This window comes from Haplochromis burtoni, unplaced genomic scaffold (genome assembly GCF_018398535.1).
Source record: "Haplochromis burtoni strain Fernald_Lab_line unplaced genomic scaffold, NCSU_Asbu1 Contig_23, whole genome shotgun sequence".
In the NCBI taxonomy this organism is placed as follows: domain Eukaryota; kingdom Metazoa; phylum Chordata; class Actinopteri; order Cichliformes; family Cichlidae; genus Haplochromis; species Haplochromis burtoni.
Genome location: NW_024582384.1, coordinates 992,800 through 1,010,873, shown reverse-complemented (window position 1 = coordinate 1,010,873; position 18,074 = coordinate 992,800). Strand labels below are relative to the sequence as shown.

Genomic DNA, 18,074 nt, shown 5'->3' with positions numbered 1-18,074 from the left:
GAAAAAATAGGTTCACTTCCATTTTATCAAGTTTATTACAAAAAGAGCACATATAAAAGGATAATATACAAGCCATGAAATAAAATAAAAATTAAAACCAGAACAGTTTGGGTTTAGCAATGCAACCTTTGAGATCATTATCATCATTATTAGTAGTAGTAATAATAAATAAAGTACAAAATTCCACCAAATGTAAATCTAACATTTACCCATAACAGGCTCATCCACTTCATCATCAACACGCTCAAAACCATTTTAATGCGCTATTGCTTTAATATTAATGATAAATAGTTCTATTTTCAGATAAAATATCCTATTTTGAAAAAACATTGCGCAGTCACAGCTAAACAGCAGGTTTTCATACAAGGATGGCGGCAGCCCTTTCACTGGCACTTTTTGGGATAGTTTCTCTTCACTTGTTGGTTTTTGTCAGATTCAAGCAGCAACAAAATTTATAATTTTTTTTCTGTTATATTCTTTGTATATATTTTCACCATATACTATGAAACCATTGCGACTACACTGAAACCTGAGAAAACATGCATTTGTTTTTTGTTCTTTAGAAAAGGTTGTGCTTTAAATCCTTGCCTTCCTTTTTTAGACTGTGAAAGCAAACAGAGAGAGAGTCGGAGAGGAGGGACGGACGGTAAAATCAAACGGAGACGGAAAGAAGAGGAGAAAACAGAATGGAGAAGTACATCGAAAGGACCGCTGTAAAGCCCACGGTGAAACATGCCTCTTTATAGTCAGAGCTATTTCCACAGCAATGCAGTGCTTCGGTACTACAAACCGGCAGCTAGTTTTTGGACAGCTTGACTTGGATTGATTGATTATAATGGCTTTAGTCAAATGTTGTCTCAGCTCCTTCGTTTTCCATTCACTTAATTAACTAAGCAACCAGTAAGGCATGGTGGATGGACTGATTGTTGTTCATGGTTTCCGTTATATGGAAATATTCCCTAACACTTAAAGCGAGGCACTTGTTATGCTTAAATCTACAAAGCATTTTGGGAAAAAAAACAACAACATAAGAAACCAACGAACAGAGAAACACTAGAGAGATGACAACTGAAGAGATAACACAAAGAGTTAAAACAAAGGAACATGTTTCATTAAGACCCTTAGTGCATTGTGTGAGAAGCAGAGCATAAAAAAATAAAAGCCAGTTCATTTAAATAATCTAAAATTATTATTTTTTTTTGCCAGTGAGAGGGTTCCCATTTTAAACAAGTTAGTGCAAAAGAAAGAAAAAAAAAGAAAAAAATTGTCACAAACCAAAACCAATTCACTTGCAGTTTGTTCACTACATCACAGCATGGGGGATTGGAGAGATTGCATTGAATGGAATGTAACCAAGATCCACAGCACCACATGAAAGAGAAAAAGAGACATAGAAGACAGGAAGAGAGAGAGAGAAAGAGAGAGAACGGGCTCAGTAGCTCAGCCTTGGTCAGTAAACATCGCACAGCCAGCTTGTGGAGATCAAACAGCAGAACTTTTTTTCCCCTTTTTTTTTTACTTTTAGTGTTCCGAAAAAGTACAACTGCATGCAAAGCATTCCCATTTAAAACAATGCAACCAAAAAACATGAGGTATCCATTTTTTAATAGCCTTTTCATGTTATATTTGTAAATAAATAAATTATGATTCAGTCAACCCAACTCCAGAAAAAGAAAAAAAAACTATATAAAATTAAATACATACCCACAGTATCTACAGTTAGTAATAAATTATGATTGTTAAATACTTAAGGCATCTCAACTGACAACACCCTGTGTAAACTATGACAACTTTCATCACGGATGACTCCACTACAGGAGGAGGCAGTGTCAACACTGGCAGTGCACAAGACAGGAAGAAGTAAGCCTTGTTAATTGAGTCTCTGGGCCAAGTGTTACCCTTGTTATATGCTATCACAGTGCAGAGAGGACAGTGAGGGTCCTAAAGGCGTCCTGTAACACACGCGCACACACACAAACACACACAGCTCTGTGGAACTGAAGTGACAAGCTGACACAAAGGGTAAAAAAAAGAGAGAAGAAATGGTGATAGAGAGAGTGTGTGTTTTAACAGCCTGAATGCTTTCCTGCTGTCCTGTCGTCTCGTGTCTGTGTGCACTGTGAGAGGGAGGCTGCCTCCGTCGCACCACGTTTCTACATGTTCTAGCAAATACAGCATAGCAACCAGCATAGCAACCACGAGGGGAGGTCTGTCACACAAATATAACACAAGATCAATACGCAAGCTCCTCTCCCAGCTCAAAACACTGCATGAATCCGTACCTATATATAAACCAAACGCGATGCCGAGGAGAAACTTTTGTTGCTATAACTATCGTCACATGTGCTTGTTCTTTAGGCAATAAGGTAAACATCAAAAAACAGGATCCCAAGGTCGCCACCAAAGGGAACCGGATGACACGCGCTACAAGTCAGGGGAGCAAACCACTGACTTTTTAAAAATTATTATTATTATTATTAATATTTGTTAGTGTTCAGAAGATAGTCACAGCTCAGATTAACTAAGTCATGCACAGGCGTCTCTGTACCTTTTAAAAGTGAAGAAACGCTACCACAGCCAACAGCCCCAAACCCAAAAAATGAAACATGCAATCTTCCTTTTTTGTTTTTTAGTGTGCACTGTTCTGCCACTGGCCTAGTGCCAGATGGAAATGCAGGTACAAGGGCAGCTAAATCCTCCCACCTCGCTCTGCAGTGCATGATAGCTTCTGTTGTTCATCCCTTTTCAGGTTTTTTTGTGTTTTTTCTTTTTGTTTCTTTTGGTTTTGTGTTGTATAAGCACTCCGGTGGCCGTGTTCTTCACCTAACACGTTTGTGTGAGACGCAGTCTCTTGAAGTGACACATGGCATGGGCAGTGGACATAAAACCTGTGCGGAGATTCAAGCTACACTGTGACATAATGCATTTTGGTGAAAACACTATTATTTTTTGTCTTCTTCTTCTTTTTCAATTTCAAACACAAAAACATCGCAGTCACTGGGTTTTCCCTGACAGTGAATGAGACCTAATCACATCACACCATCTGCACATGACACCAACCCAAGGTAAACGCACAACTGTACTGCGAAATGTCAAAAGCTGCATGAGAGAATTAAAACACCCAGCTAGCTGGTGCTTGGCCTCGAGGAGGTCGCACCAGATCTCACTTATTGGTTACTGCTACTCTACTACGACCACAAATGATCTTTAGGTAAACATGGCATCAGAGCATTTAGATTCTGTTAAGCTTTCTTGCGTGGCAGAATATTCATTTTGATTGTGTTTAAAAAGAGAGAAATATATATTTGTGTGTGTGTGTGTGTGTGTGTGTGTGTGTGTGTGTGTGTGTGTGTGTGTGTGTAAAAAGAGAGCAAGAGAGAGAGATTGAAGAGAAGAGAGAAAAGTAGCCAGCTAGGTCTGGGGTTATGTGTTTTCTAGTCTCAGGACATTAAGTCATGGCTTTGAGGACATGCTACACAGCCCCAGGCTACCTACAGTACAACACCACAACAGCAATAACAACCCCACGTAAGACCAGCAAGCTACAAGTAAACCCTGTGTATATGAGTATGTGTTTGTTAGTGTGTCTTTTGCTTCCAGAGGGATGTGCTTCTATATAAAGAGAGTCCTTTGCGGCCTCTCCGTGCAGTTAGTTTTCCTGGCTTGGCTCAGTAAAGCGTGACTCAGAAGGGTGGTGATGTCACATGAAGTCTGGAGACATTTGGCAAAGCACCCGACGGGAAGGAGGAGGTCGAGGGAGGTGGGGTGGGGTAGGGTAAGGTGGGGGAGGCTGGCGAGCCGGGGGTGGAAGAAAGCAAGAATCGCACCACGAGGGCGACTGAATCACGAGAGTGTCGAATCTCATCAGCTGTCGGGGTTCAGCTGTGTTTCGATGTCAACTCGACAGATTGGACACTTTCTGCTGGTGGCCAGCCATTGGTCCACGCAGCCCTGGTGGAAGAGGTGCATGCAGGGCAGCCTCCTGCAGGATAGGAAGAGAGACAAACTTTAGGGTCAGTGTGGATTCACATGACTGTGTGTTACTTTTCCAGTGCATACAGTTGTGAGCTTAAAAAGACCCTCGGGGAGTTAATTCTGTTCATTCAGGCATGTAGAGACAACTTTTGTTGTTGAGTAGTCAGTCCCAAATGCCTCTCAGACAGCTGAGACTCTTATGTTGCAAACCGATCCTCTCGCCTCACCCAGGGGGACAGTTCTTGTTACCTAAAAATTCACTCCCAACCACTGTTTCAAATGCATGTGCGTAATGGAACAGAACATTTTAGGGATTATAATTCCAGCATTTGAAAAGCAGGTTGTTGCCATGCTTCTGCCTCTGCATAGAGGCTACTTTTGGCAGCTCCATTTTCACAAGGGGTCACTGCAGCAGGTAGTTCTGCATGTTTGATCAGTTTTATGGTGGATGCCTTTCCTGATGCAACACTAAAGGGGATTTTTGTCTCCATGTGAAAATACAACTATCAAAAAAAAAATGTAACTAAATTTTGGTATGTGGGTGGCTTGAGATTGGACTATTTCTTAGCCATGATCAGCAGCTTCCTAGAGTCTCAGCTATTTGTCTGGCAACAGCTCATAGCAGAGGCTCATTTATGCACACATGTGGTACAGGACTGGAAAGATTCTCATGACTGATTTGCTCAGAAGGTCGGCAGAAACACAATGGGAAGAAGTAAATACTTGGTATTTGTCAGAAACTCTTACATTATATTACATAGACAGTGGATGAAATGATGATTTGAAATGACTGCATTTCATGAAATGACTTATATTAAATTTATTATATTTACTTTTACAGGCCCATGCTCATGTTCTGACTATTAGTCCTTTATTGCCAGGAAGCCTGATGACATTATATCACATATACCATAGTTTTTAAGTATCAATTAGATGTTGCTGTCCTTGAATCAAAATAATATACATTTTAAGGTGTTATAGCTCTGTAAAAGCTAAAAATAGTCCACTTTAGCTTGTTGGTAGGTGGTTAAGTAGCATCAGGGACCTAAGATGTACCTGTGTGCAACGTTTGGCTGCTGTGCTACAGACTGCACAGGAGGAGTTTGCAGACAATACACAGAGATGTGGTGTATCATATCATGATTATCAGTAAACCTGACAATAAGTCAGGTAAAGTGATATTTATTATAAAGTGGAAAACAAAAATCAGACAAAAATGTTAGAAGGCAACGCTGATAATGGGATCTGGAGTAATTCCTGTAGTCGTGCCTCTTTTATCTCTTGCAATTGCTTGATGTCTCACTCAGGCAATTAGCTTATCAGTCTTTCAATGATGTCATATTGTCTACGATAATAGAAAAGGAAGTCCGGCTTCCATCTCGTCTTCCCCATCAGTCCCTGCTGTCTAGACCCATCCTGCAATGCATCTCTGAGCTAAGCTCATCATCTGCAGCCTGCAGCATCATGTTTCCCATCAAATCAATTTGGTATAGATTTTCCCATTTAACTCACTCAGAATAAGTGCACTTCTCTTTTTTATGATTTCTGGGTCTACAAAGTAATTATTACCTGACATCTTCTCCGTCCTCCAGCATGGACAAACATATGGTACATTTTTCATCAACATCTGTTTCCTCCTCCTCCCCAATCTTCAACTGCAGGGGCTTTCTCTGTTCGTGGGTCACATTACAGAGAGACAGAAATGTAGGGTCAAAACAAAGGGGGGGAAAAAGCAAACGTTCAACAGATTTTTGTCTCATCTGCCATACCTTCTTGTATTTGTGTGGAAAAGTAAATCTCTCTATGGTTGTCTGAACAGCTCCTCTGCTAACGCTCCCCAGTCGATCCTCCAGCTGCAGCAGCTCCTGCAGGAACAGCCCAGTTAATAAAATGAACCAGAATGCTAAAAAGAGAAAAAGCTACTACATGGACAACAAATGGTTTGGTTCACTGCTGTTTTCATGGTCAGGAAAGAATGAAAAAAAATCTGCTTATGAAGCTCATACTGATTAAAAGCTAGAGAACAGTTAGTACATATAACTTAAAGTGACACCGTGGGAAGGTGCAGAGTTTGATAGATGGACAGTCAGATTTACCTCATAGCTTTCTCGCACAGCAGTGGCGTGCCTCGAAGGATTTAAACTTTGCAGCGCCAACAGGTGAAGCTGGGGGTATGGGTAGTTTCTGATTTCATGCACAACCTACAACAAAATCCTTCATTATATTACAGCAGGAATATAGACTATCAAGCTATCCAAGGCCACCTGAGGAAGTGACCAACATACCACTTGTGCAGAGGATGTGTTCCTGGGAAAGTGATGCATTCGAGGGGAGGCCAGGTAATGCTGATAGTGCTGCGGAAGCTGCTGGAGCTGGTACTGATGGTGAGGGAGGCCAGCATCTACGCTGAGATCCCTGCAGAAAGAGAGGAACGTGGCTAAATTAACATAGCCCATGCCAGGCAATGTGGCAGACAGACAGATGGGTGGAAAGATAAAAAAGACGGGATCATTTCTCAACTCTGCAGGATTCTCGTTAATCCCCAACGATGACTCACCAGTCGGTGCCTTCGGCCAGGTACCGCGGTTGTTGTGTCATTGGCTGAGGAACATGGAGGGGCGGGGAGTACTCGTAGCCCGAACGCAGTCTGTGAGGGTTCAGGGGAATACGCTCCTGGGCTCTTCTGTAATTAGATAGAGATTTGATTTAAAAATATCTCGGTTTTTTGTTTGTTTTTTTAGTTGTGTTTGTATGGATGCAAGGGTCACTACCTGGAGTGTGGGAGGATCCTGCGATGCTGCGCTTCGAGGAGCTGCTGCTGGATGAGGTATTGCTGGTGTAAGGCCTGAGGTAGGAATGAAGGCCCCGGCACATCCTGAAACTGAGGGGGTCCGGGCAGGGCAGTGAGGGGTGGATGGTGCGTCGGGGGCAGGTGGGTGGCCAGGCCTGTCTGCGGGGGCTGGCTGGCATGTCCTAGAGGAAACTCAGCTGAGATGGGCGCCTGGGGAGCACCCAGGTGAAAGTGTCGGCAGGAGGTAGCATGGCTGTGTTGATGCCTGGTGAAGTGCGCTCCTATTGGGAATAAATGCGAGGGATCAAAACGGAGCTGCGATCGCTTTCACTGAAACTTACACGACAAGGAGACGAACCAACAGCACTTTCGCACACACTCGTAAAAAAGACACAAACACATTTAAAAACCAACCACGCAGAGAGGAACGTGACACAGGAAGAGACAAGACAGACAAAACAGCAGATGGACGACGCAGACATGGAGAACCCTGTGGAGCACCAACTAAACCCACAGACGGATTTCACTCAATGGTCTGCGTCTCCACTTGCCATGTGCAGCCAACAGGAAAGACGCATCCTCACTAACTGGGGGTCTAGGGTATTTCCAAAACGAATCCCAGCAAAACCAATAGTTTCAAACTCTGTTATTATTATTGCGTTTGCTGTTTGAAGGAACATATTAAACTGAGGCTTTCTCAACAAAAGAGTCAGATAACAGTAATGCACCATATCCATCAAGAAAGTCTGAAAAGTTTATGGGCTTTCATTTTTGTCTTCTCTCCACCCTTCCTATTAAGCAGAGAAGATGGGAGGTTGTGTGCTAGTCCCACTGAGTCACCTTGGTGTTGCACTTGCACAAAACAATCAATACAAATTACTCAGAGCTCACAGAAATGAATGCTGGAAGCAAGCTGAGAGTATTACTCCTTTAACTTCCAATTAAAGCTTCTCTAAATTTCCACTGGAGAGGAAAGCAGACAGCGGGGTCTGGAGGACAGTGTATACGTAAATATGTCAGTATTGTGTCTTTGCATGTCCCGTGAATAAGAACTGCCCATTTAAACTGTTTACTCATAATCTTTCAAACAATAACATGAAGCCACATTGTAGATTTGGCTCTTTGTTAATGGTCTATGACATATTTAATATTTCCTGACAAGTTTAATTAACAGTAGCTGGTTCACTGAGTTGAGATCTAATTTAAAATTTTACAAGTGTGTAACATTTCTCAACGGCAGAAAATGAAATATTGCTTTTACTTCACTGTTTTTTTAAGACGTAGCAAATCAATTAAGGAGAGTTAGATGTGCAGGGAAGTGGTTATGATTTGATAAAGTCCTGTGCAGATGAAACAAGCGCATTTCCCAAAATGCTCTGTTTTTTGTTGCTGAAACGACATATTTGTCTGGCTTTGCTTTGTTGGATATAGCCTCGGGACATGGAAAGCCAGTGAACCCAGAGAGCCACGGGCAAAGAGAAAAACAGCATTTGGCTGAGGAAGTAGAGCAGAAATGGCAGACTGGTGGCTTGGATTGGTTAAAGGCTGTGCATCAGTTTTGCATGAAGCCTGTGACCTGGCAAAGCTGGACTGTTGTGTGGAGTTCAGGGTAAATATCAGATTATTTGTGTCTGGGAGCTTTTCACAGCATGAACTGCTGGCATTAATATTTGACGTACTGCAGAGCTGCCAGCAGCAGCAGCAGCCCTGATGTTTCCACTGTTACATCTGAGGCTTTGTCTTTGACTCACAGACAGAAACACACACACACATACACACCCTTCCACCTATCCTCTCCCCTCAGCTGCTGCACAGGCGGCCCCTCCCCCACAGCATGGCTGCAGCATGGTGTCCCACAGTGAGTGACAGCCAGCAAGCCCCACCCACCTGCGACTGCAGCAGTCTGACATGGAACCTCAACTCTTTTCTTTCTCTCTCCCTCCACTCCTCCTGAAGTCACTGCAGCTTTACATCACACCTCCTCTCTAACACACTCCTGTCCTCTGCCTGTCTCACTGGTCTCCCATTAGGCAGAAACCATCCCCACACCTGCTGAGGTCGCCGATTATAACACTCACCATCAGAAGGTGAGGATTAATGAGGCAAAAATCAGTGCATGTGTTGTACAGCTGCACTTGGTGAAGAAAAAAAAATCCAGCATAACATGCACATGCTTGGAAAACCATTGTGCTGACCTTGCTTTTCGTGGTTTTGTATCAGTGCAGCCGCACATGCAGTGCAGCTGCTGGAATATTTAGAAGTCAGCTGCAGAGCACACATGGCTGTGCCTCGGACACACCTTTAGCCTTTTTCAGACACTGCGCGCAGATGTAAGGTTCACGCAGCTGAGTCAAGTGTTAAAATGGAAGAAAAGCGTCCCACTTGGACACTTTTCAAAGAAGCATCTAATGCCACATTTAAAGAGAAACACAACAGATGTCTAAAAAACTGAAGATTTGATGAAAATGAAAAGTCATTACACAGCTGGCTGATGTGCATAGCCAGCATGTAAAGAGAAATGAGTTACTACTAACAAAAAAAATGTGACTTCTTTTATTTCATTTGCACTCATTACTCAGAGTTTAACACATTATCTGTGCTTGAGAAACAACGTTAGCCTAACTGGGTTTAGTTATGCTGCTGTCACCAGCTAGAAAGGCAACATGAATATAAATGTGTCATGGTCTGTTGTGCTAATAAAGAAAAACACCAGCTGAGGACCTGACAGCATACCACAGAGACACGAGTTTAAATGCAGACTGAGCAGCCACCATTTAATTATTGAACCTCTGTATTGTCTTTGCGGTACCCATTTGGAGACTGCAAAAAGGAATAGCTAGACATTTAGGACTGTCTACTTGTTCACTTTGTGCTGGAGGTCAAGTCTATATTGCTCTTATAGCTGAGTACTGATGTTAAAGGCTAGAGCCAGGAGGCAGCAAACTCAATATGTAGGCAAAACTCACCAATTAATAGGTAGTCATTATCTCTTATCTAGTGGATAGTACTTTTACACTTTTCAGTTAAAACATGTCGATGAATGATTGACAGATGTGCTGGAAGGTAGTTTTTGTCTTTGTAAGACAAAGCCACTTGGTGGCTTTTGTTCAAGGCATCTTGCTAAGGTACAAGGTAAGGTAGCAGTACTGATTTTGTGATGATGAAGAGAAAAAAATGACTATCCTATTTTTCTTTCCCGTTTTTGTTTTTGCTGTTGTTGTGTTTTATATACACTCAGTTTGAATTGTAAGCTATACTTTTTAGGACAGGGGCCAAAAAGATGGGAAAACCCAGCTAGTAAAATGCCTGAAACCTCTTCTAAAAAACAGTATTGATTCCAATTGGGTAAACTGAAAATAGATCAATTTTGTAATTGGGTTTAAAAAGAGAGTCTTTTAGATGCAACTATGTTGAGTGTTTCACCAGGGGGGTTTTTTTCCCCCAAAGTAAACACAATCTCCATAATCTTCCACTATCACTGGGTTATATAATCTAAAGTTCAGTGTTATTTAAAAGATTAAGGGAATTCTAAGAATTCTCTGTATTCAGGGGGGAAAGCTGAAAACCAACACTGAACGGCAGTGCTCTTCAGCGCCATTTCAGTTCTGTGGTGGAAATCTGTGAAGTGGACTAAACAACTTCTCAAAACCACTGTGAAAAACAAACAAATTATACATAAATATAATTCAGAAGAATGGCACCATTCCTGATGATATGCGCATACATTAGTGAGCAACTTCACAAATCTTGATGGTGCTTTCACAAATCTGTGAAATCGCCATTAATGCTGAACAATTTGATATGTACAGGTATCGGATCAGATGACTTCTTTTTTGGAAAACCCTTGCCTTTTTTTCAGCAAGACCGTGCAAAACAACATTCCTCACGAATTACAGCAGTATGGCTCTGTACCGAGTGAGTCCAGGGGCTAAACAGGTCAGGGCCATCACCCAGTATCAACATTCTAGATAATGCGAACCAAAGCTAAATAAATAACATGTATATAACAAAGGGGGCTCTGAAGTGTTGAGCTGCTGAAATCTTACATGAAAACATGTTTCTTTTAAATCTACAGCAACCGGTCTGCCATAGTTTCCAAGCCCTTGAAGAGTGTTGTTAGAAGAGCTGATGCAACTCTGTGGTAAACATGCCCCTGTCGCAACTTATTTGAAAGATTTTGCTGGCATCAAATTCAAAACAAGAACTTATTTATGTTTTCCATAAAGAAAAGGAAAAAGGCCTGAATAATCCTTAAATTCTATTTTGTGCTTCATTAATTCACTTTTATTTTATTTTTTAAATATAGGGTTTAACTTGCTTGCAAATTATATTGTTTTATTTTCATTTTATATAGCATGCCAGCTTTTTTTTAAATTTTTTATTATTAAACACTTGTATTTTTATTTACTATTTAACTCCTTTTGAGCGTTTTTTTGCAATACACTTCTATTAACTATATTTAAAATATATATATTACACATACCATGATTTCACCCATATTGCTCACAATGTTAACACCAATGATTGGCTGTGAGGGAGGCTGTGTTTTGGTCTATAGATAGTGTATGGATTTGGACGGAATGACAGCCTGTAACAGGAAATGTCAGTGTCGAGGTTTCAATATCAAACATGCCTTTGCATTTTAAAAATGGAAAGAAAATGTGCTTGCCCCTACTCCAAAGTAAGCAGTGTGGCAACCTGAAGAAACTCTGTCAAAGACAGCTGAGAAATGAGAGCACATATAGAGTGAGGGGACCGTCTCAGTGACAGCACAGTGTGGAGGGAGGAGGGGGAGGAACACATGGAAATCAGCAAAAAGCACACTGAAGGTTAGGAAGAAAACTACAGTCTTTATTGGAAAAATATTAGTATGTGTGGCACTGTGTGATAATAGTAATAATAAGAGTAAGAGACTCTACATAAGCATAATAATAATAATAATAATAATCCCATGCAAATAAAGACCAAAGGCAAGGCCTGACCATGCTCTCTGTAGGGTTAACAGAACAGAAGCAGCATCCAATGAGTAGATGTGTATGCTTACAGCACATTTCAGTACAGCAGGGACATCTCTTCACAAAGATTACATTGGAATCTGCTGTTCAATGTGGAAAAACAAAAGTATAAAATGACCATGCATTAGGATCTAATACAAGAACATAAGGCAGAAAAACCACAACCAAAGAATAAAAAAGACATTTTGATTCTAAAAAAGGAGATCTACAGCAGTGCAGGATATACACATCCCTGTAAAATGGATAGCATTCTGGAGGTGCTGGAGGTAAGATTTGAGAGGGAGTGGTAGTGGTGGTGGGGCGCTGCAAAAATGGCAAAATGGGTTTAGATTCACATCTCTCCAATTTATTGTGAAGTCCGCTCAGCTAGCAGGGACAAATGCTTTGACACATGGATAGGATTATGACCAGCAACCATTAACAGGTGCAGTGGACCTTCAAATGTGGAAAAAAAACATAACGTCGCCAAAAACAAAATGACTTAAGCGCTGCATGCCAATTAGTGATTATCAGGATAACAAGATTATTAGTAATAGCAATTGTAAAGTGCTCCTTTGACAACAAAAAGACGGTACAATGCACCTTTGTGAGGAGAGTAATCAACGAGTTCGATCAAGCCTGGCTGTAATCGAATCGGGGAGGGGAGGATCAAAATGTATCCACTTTACAGAAATTTACAGCAGAATGTAGTCTATCCACACTGAATGGGAGAATCACAATGACAGTCTGTAGTAAAGTCTAACGCTACAATGGGTTATTCACTAAAGAGCAACATGACAGTTTAAATTAAGACAAACTGTTTTCTACAGAGAGTGTTATTCTTTAGTCTGTTACACAGAAGGATACGGTATGAGTGGGAACTCTGTTTTAATGCCAATGTCGTCTTCAGATGGAAAGAGGAAATGAGGAAGAAGGGGTTCACAATACAGCTAGATGCAGAGAACAGGCAGAGGCTACGGCAGACAGCAGCAGATGATCGTTAGCTACACAATGGAGGGGGACAAAGGTCTGAGAAATGCGGAATGTAGAGCCAGCCTCGATACTATGGAACAGGAAAAAAGAACACAAATAAAAGCACAATGAAATCATTGGTGCTACTGCATGTAGTTTTAACAATGCACGACAAATTACTATTATTATTACATAATCAACACAGATAGCCCTGCTGCAGTGGAGGATGATGTTATTGTTGTTATGCCCTATTAAACGGATTTTATGCTGTTTCACTACTGGAGCACCTGCAGCGAAATTTGCAGGGAATTTTTTTATTATTATTTTTATTAGAGGTTTGACGGGGACATGCTCCAAAAATGTTAAAGCCTATTCGCATTAAAAACCAGTCATATGCTTATACTAATTTACACTGATTAGCCTAATGCTGTCTTTCAGTGGAAGAACCATCCAGTTAAAGTAACTCGCAGAAATGAGATTTTTTTAAAGGATGCACACAAAGGAGCAAAATGGAAGAAAATAGCAATACACTCGGTCACTTTGGATTCAGAGGTCCACCCTAGCTTGGCTAAATTCATAATTTAAGAAACCCCTGTGGAGGTTGTAAGCTAAATAAAGCTGGGCTAGTATTAATCTGCCGTTGTTGTCCGGGCTGTAGTAGCTAGCGGCGACGGCACACACATAAACAAGGCGCAGGGATAAATAGATAAACCAGACAGAAGCGCGCTAGCCGCCGAGGGTAAAAAAGAAAAAATGCAAAGGGGAAAAGAAAAGCTGCCGCTTGACAGCTGAAGTCCTTTTAGTGCGGTTTACAGGCCCGAAACACAACGTCTTCGTCGGCATTTGAGGGCTCACGTCTTCGGTCGCTTCATTAGCGGTCTCGGTTCGGCTACAGCTAGCAAGAAGGCTAATATAATTTCGGTATCGCTCGCTGTTACGTTGGCTCGCTTCTAGCTAGCAGGTGTCAGCTCTGTTTACATCATCTGTGGATATTTAAGACAAGTAATGAAGAAGTATTATTTCGGGGTTAGCGTTAGAAAAAAAAAGAGAACATAAAGCTCCTCATACCTCTGCTTCTAACTGAGCCGAAGACGGGGAGAACCAGATATCCGACATGCACTAAAACCATCCTGGGTCCTTCTTTGTTTTGTGCGCAGCCAGTAAGACAGATGGTCCATGGAAATGATCCTCTTCAGTCACCAGCACATTCAAACAGACTGCGCTGCCTGCACACACACACAGACCCCTGTAGCCAATCAGTGGAGCCTTCCGAGCAGGACCCTCCGGATTTGACAGCGGGATCCGCCAATAGGATCAGTGCCTGGGCGGAGATATCCTTCCCATCCGCACGCACAGTGCGGGGTACTTTCGTGGCTGGAACATTTAGATCTGATCGTACCTTATGGCTATAGTTTATCACGGAGCCTGAAATAAACGGAACTTTACCTCACCAGGCTTTACTCAAGTATTTTTTTTTATGAAAGTTTTGACTTCTGCTTCACTGCATTTATTTGACAGCTTTGGTGACTAATTGCAAATATTTTTCTATTTTGGTCTTCCTTGCCCCCCTCTCCCCTTTTAAAATAGGTTCAAGTTTTCATTACACTATGTTTTCGTTACACTTTTAAAATTGATGTGATACTACAGATAAATATCAGAAATACTATACTGGCACAGTTAACAACACCAGTATTACCCAATATATGTATAAATTACAAAAACAGCAGCTGTATCCACAACAATAGTAATCAGCAGTTGTCCCAACTTGTCCCGATTATGCCTTTATATCAGGCATTTTCAATGCAGGACTTGAGATGATTCTGCTATATACATTACCTTCTTTACACGTAAGGCATAAATGTTGCATTGCAATGTAGTAGATTTATCATTTATTTAGTACATTTACATTTTTAAGTTCAAAGTTGCTTTCATGTATTGCAGATAGGGTATACTGAACTGAACAATGCAGGGATTTATATGAGATATGCCCTGAAAAGTATGAAAAGGTTTCTATTCAAAGGATCTAAGAGGATGGCAAGATAGGTGTCAGTGATACTCATAATAAGGAAAATCATATGTACATGGACCATGGGTAAAATAACATTTGAGAGTACAAATGTGAATATATTTAACACTCTGAAGGGTCTTTTCAGTAGTGTTACTCTTGATGCTTCAGGTATAGTTGGCTTAAAAGGGAAGAGAAAATAGCATTATGAAAATTACACTGGATTCAGTACCATACATGTATTGCTGGACTCATAATGGGCAGCTTGCAAAAAATTGATAAGGCAGACACAGTTGTTTGTTTGTTTCTCACTTGCACTTTTCAAACCTTGTCAAAGCCTCTTGCCTATATTACCCAAAAAGCTTAGCAGGTGGCAGTTCATTTAAAGAATCATTCAAAGTTAAGTCAGTAAAAGTGAGAACTTCCAGGGCTGAAAAATTGAGGAAATTTAAAACTGCAAACACCATTAGCTTCAATATGGTAACTTCTTGTAAAAAGAAAAACAAACAAACAAACAAATTACTTTATTGTCCAATTTCATCACATCTGCTTTCAGTGAAATCATGAAAAATGTCAGTCTTTGTCAACGCTGAAACAAGTACTGATGGCAGAGAGGAAGGATGTAACTTGCTTTAACAATTAAGGGCCAACAAGGGTGATTTGTGACAGCCAAATATTCACTGCCTGACAAGAAAAACAGCACAGGTTGTCTTACACAAAAGTGAAACAAAAGGTATTTACTGTTTTTGCTTTTTAGATTGGATTGAAGTGCTGTGATTGGTTGGGCCTAACCCTACCTATAGGGCAGCCAATGGTTATGCATATGCAACTGAACTCCCTTATAAACAGAATTGAAAAAAGGAAAGATATATACTTGCGTAGATTATTTGCCTTGACCTTTGTCAGACTCTATCATCAGGAAAATGTTGCTGAATGATCTTCTTGATGATCCGATACAGTTCAAGTAATACTTAACTCTTTGAATATTCGTGAATATATGTTGGCCAGATTTGTCGTACAGCAGAACTTGTGAAAAAAGGGGCCTGTGTCCCAAAAACCTCACTGCCTGTAGTGTTAAGCCTGAAGGATGAAGGAACAGATGGGCCTGTGGAGGCTGAGGGGGTCACAAAACTCTTAGTCCCATATGTCCTCCAGTTCCCGTCATCTAATGCCTTAAGCCTGCTGTGAAACACAAAGAGCCTTTCACGATGCTTTACTATCACTGCTGCAATCAATTTCACACATCAAAACTGCCACTTTATTCCACACATTTATGTACATTTGAACACAAGCATTTATCAGGATAGCTGGCTGTAGTTGACGTATTAACAGAAGCAGCAGCTGAGCTCTCTTTCAGCAGAACCTGATGTAAAAATTGTGTCCTCACCGGAAATGAGACTTATTTCCACTCTTTATTTTTAGAAAGCCCTCTGGAGGTGGGCCGAGCGAGGACTGAACAAATGAAATGCCATTTTGAAGAAACTGGAGATAACTTGGAACAAAACATGTACAACACAAAAATCCTAAGTGGCATCATTTAGTGTAAAAGGACATCTGCAAGATGAAGCGCAATCATTTCTGGCTTTGAGAGTGAGCCAGCACATTCACTGCTCTGTGAGGCCACCGCTGCCCTGTGAAAATTAGCATACAGCTGATGTTCTGCCCCGAGGGTGGAAAGAGCTGGCTAAAGGGCTTTAGTTTTTCGTTAAAGGGCCCCGCAGACTGCATTGCTCCACTCCCTCATTGTCTTCTTCATGTGAACTCCATATGTCCCCCTAGTGGCAGGTGTTACAGGGTGACCTCTGACCTGGCATGCTACTTTGGTGGGTGAGGATGAACCTGCATTGTTCACAGTCAGGCAGCCGTCTAGACTGCTTGGCCACAGAATAAAATAAACAATGAGACATCTTGTTAAGTGCTATACCTATGGTGGCAGTTATACAGTACTAAGTCTTGTGACACCCTTTAAATATTTTGTTTCCAAGGAGCCAGACGCTTGTAATTTCTTTTAAAAGTGATCTTGAGCAATAGTTCTCCAGGCTTCTGAAGATCTGTTAAAGTGTTCTTGGACATTGTCTGCTTTTTCACTCATTTTCAATCCAGGCCTTGTACGTAACCATTTTGTTTGTTTGTTAAGTCACTTAACACTGACCTATCAATCATTCAAACACAATAAAGGATACTTAACTTGAAGGTTGAACTAGTGTTGTTGTTAAACCAGTTTTGTGGCAGACAACCTAGAAAGAACTTGAAGTTGTAAACACATAAATTGTTCCCATTTCTTTATTTGCATATAGGAAAACTGTCAGCTTGACGTGCGTAAAATTCGATTTCTGCACTAACAAGGCCATTTCCAAAAAGATATTAGCTTAAAACTTGGCACATCTTGGTGTGGTCTGCAGTGTCTCCCTAAAACAAATTGAGGAAGCTCGACAAGTGGAGTACAAAAGAAGAAGCATCAGGGCTAAAAAAAAAATCTACAGCAGATGAGCAGCATCTGAAAGTCATGTCCTTTAGAAGTAAGATGGAGAGATTCATCTGGGCCTTCACTTCATCCATCTAATGTTCACTGAATCATAAATGGTCTTAATGGGGTCGCTATCAAGGAGTTATTCTTAAGGAAGAGAAACAGGCAGAAAGGTATGTTGAGGTATGCCAAATTACACAAGAACTGGACTGAAAACCAGTGGCAACACGTCTTATTATCATGAATATGTACCAAGGACGTCAGGGTAGAGGTACAACAGTGAGTGTCAACAGTCATCTGTAAAACACAATGGAGTCATGGATTGGCCTCCCCAGAGCTTGGACCTCAAAATTATTGAAGCAGTGTGTGATCATCTTGACTGAGAGCAGAACAAAAGGCAGCCAACATCCAAAGAGAGCTTTGAATGTTCTTCAAGAAGCCTGGAGAAGGATTCCTGGGTGCGTCGAAATATAAAGGCGGCCATACCAAATATTAATTTCAAGCTATTAGAACTGTACGAACTATTTGTCTTATATACTGTGTTTCATGTGTGCACGTTTCAGTAACTCACTTATATTGTTCCCTCTTACCTTATAGTTATATTTCATGATGAAAATGTAAAAGGAATGAGGGTTGGCTCGAGACTTGTGCACAGGACTCGACAGATAAGAACACTCAAACAACACTCACAGTAAGCAAGAATTCAGATCAGTCTTGTAATGACATGATTTAACATTTTTAGGGTGAACTGTTAAAAGTGAAATTCAAATCGCACTTTATGCTAAAGTTGTAAACATACCTGAAAGGCTGAAACGTGTCACCATCCTCGTCTCAGATTAATTACACCACTTTGGTCTGCCAGAAAAGGCA

General features: G+C 41.0%; 1 protein-coding gene across 1 annotated transcript; it reads right to left on the bottom strand.

Annotated features, from left to right (window-relative positions):
- Nucleotides 1-11: 11 nt before the first annotated feature.
- On the bottom strand, nucleotides 12-18,054 carry rnf165a (ring finger protein 165a). Its single transcript, XM_005917288.3, has 8 exons — nucleotides 13,801-18,054; nucleotides 6,747-7,047; nucleotides 6,533-6,658; nucleotides 6,261-6,390; nucleotides 6,072-6,176; nucleotides 5,745-5,840; nucleotides 5,545-5,645; nucleotides 12-3,982 (listed from the first exon to the last, which is right to left on the bottom strand). Exons 1-8 carry the CDS (start codon nucleotides 13,859-13,861, stop codon nucleotides 3,865-3,867), a joined length of 1,038 nt encoding a protein of 345 aa, XP_005917350.1. The 5' UTR covers nucleotides 13,862-18,054; the 3' UTR covers nucleotides 12-3,864.
- Nucleotides 18,055-18,074: the final 20 nt, after the last annotated feature.

Coding starts and splice junctions, on each gene's coding strand:
- rnf165a (XM_005917288.3), bottom strand. CDS start 13,861: ATGGTTTTAGTGCATGTCGGATATCTGGTTCTCCCCGTCTTCGGCTCA. Junction 6,391..6,532: donor CTGGCCGAAGGCACCGACTG/GTGAGTCATCGT, acceptor CTCTTTCTGCAG/GGATCTCAGCGTAGATGCTG. Junction 3,983..5,544: donor GAGGACGGAGAAGATGTCAG/GTAATAATTACT, acceptor CCTATCCTGCAG/GAGGCTGCCCTGCATGCACC.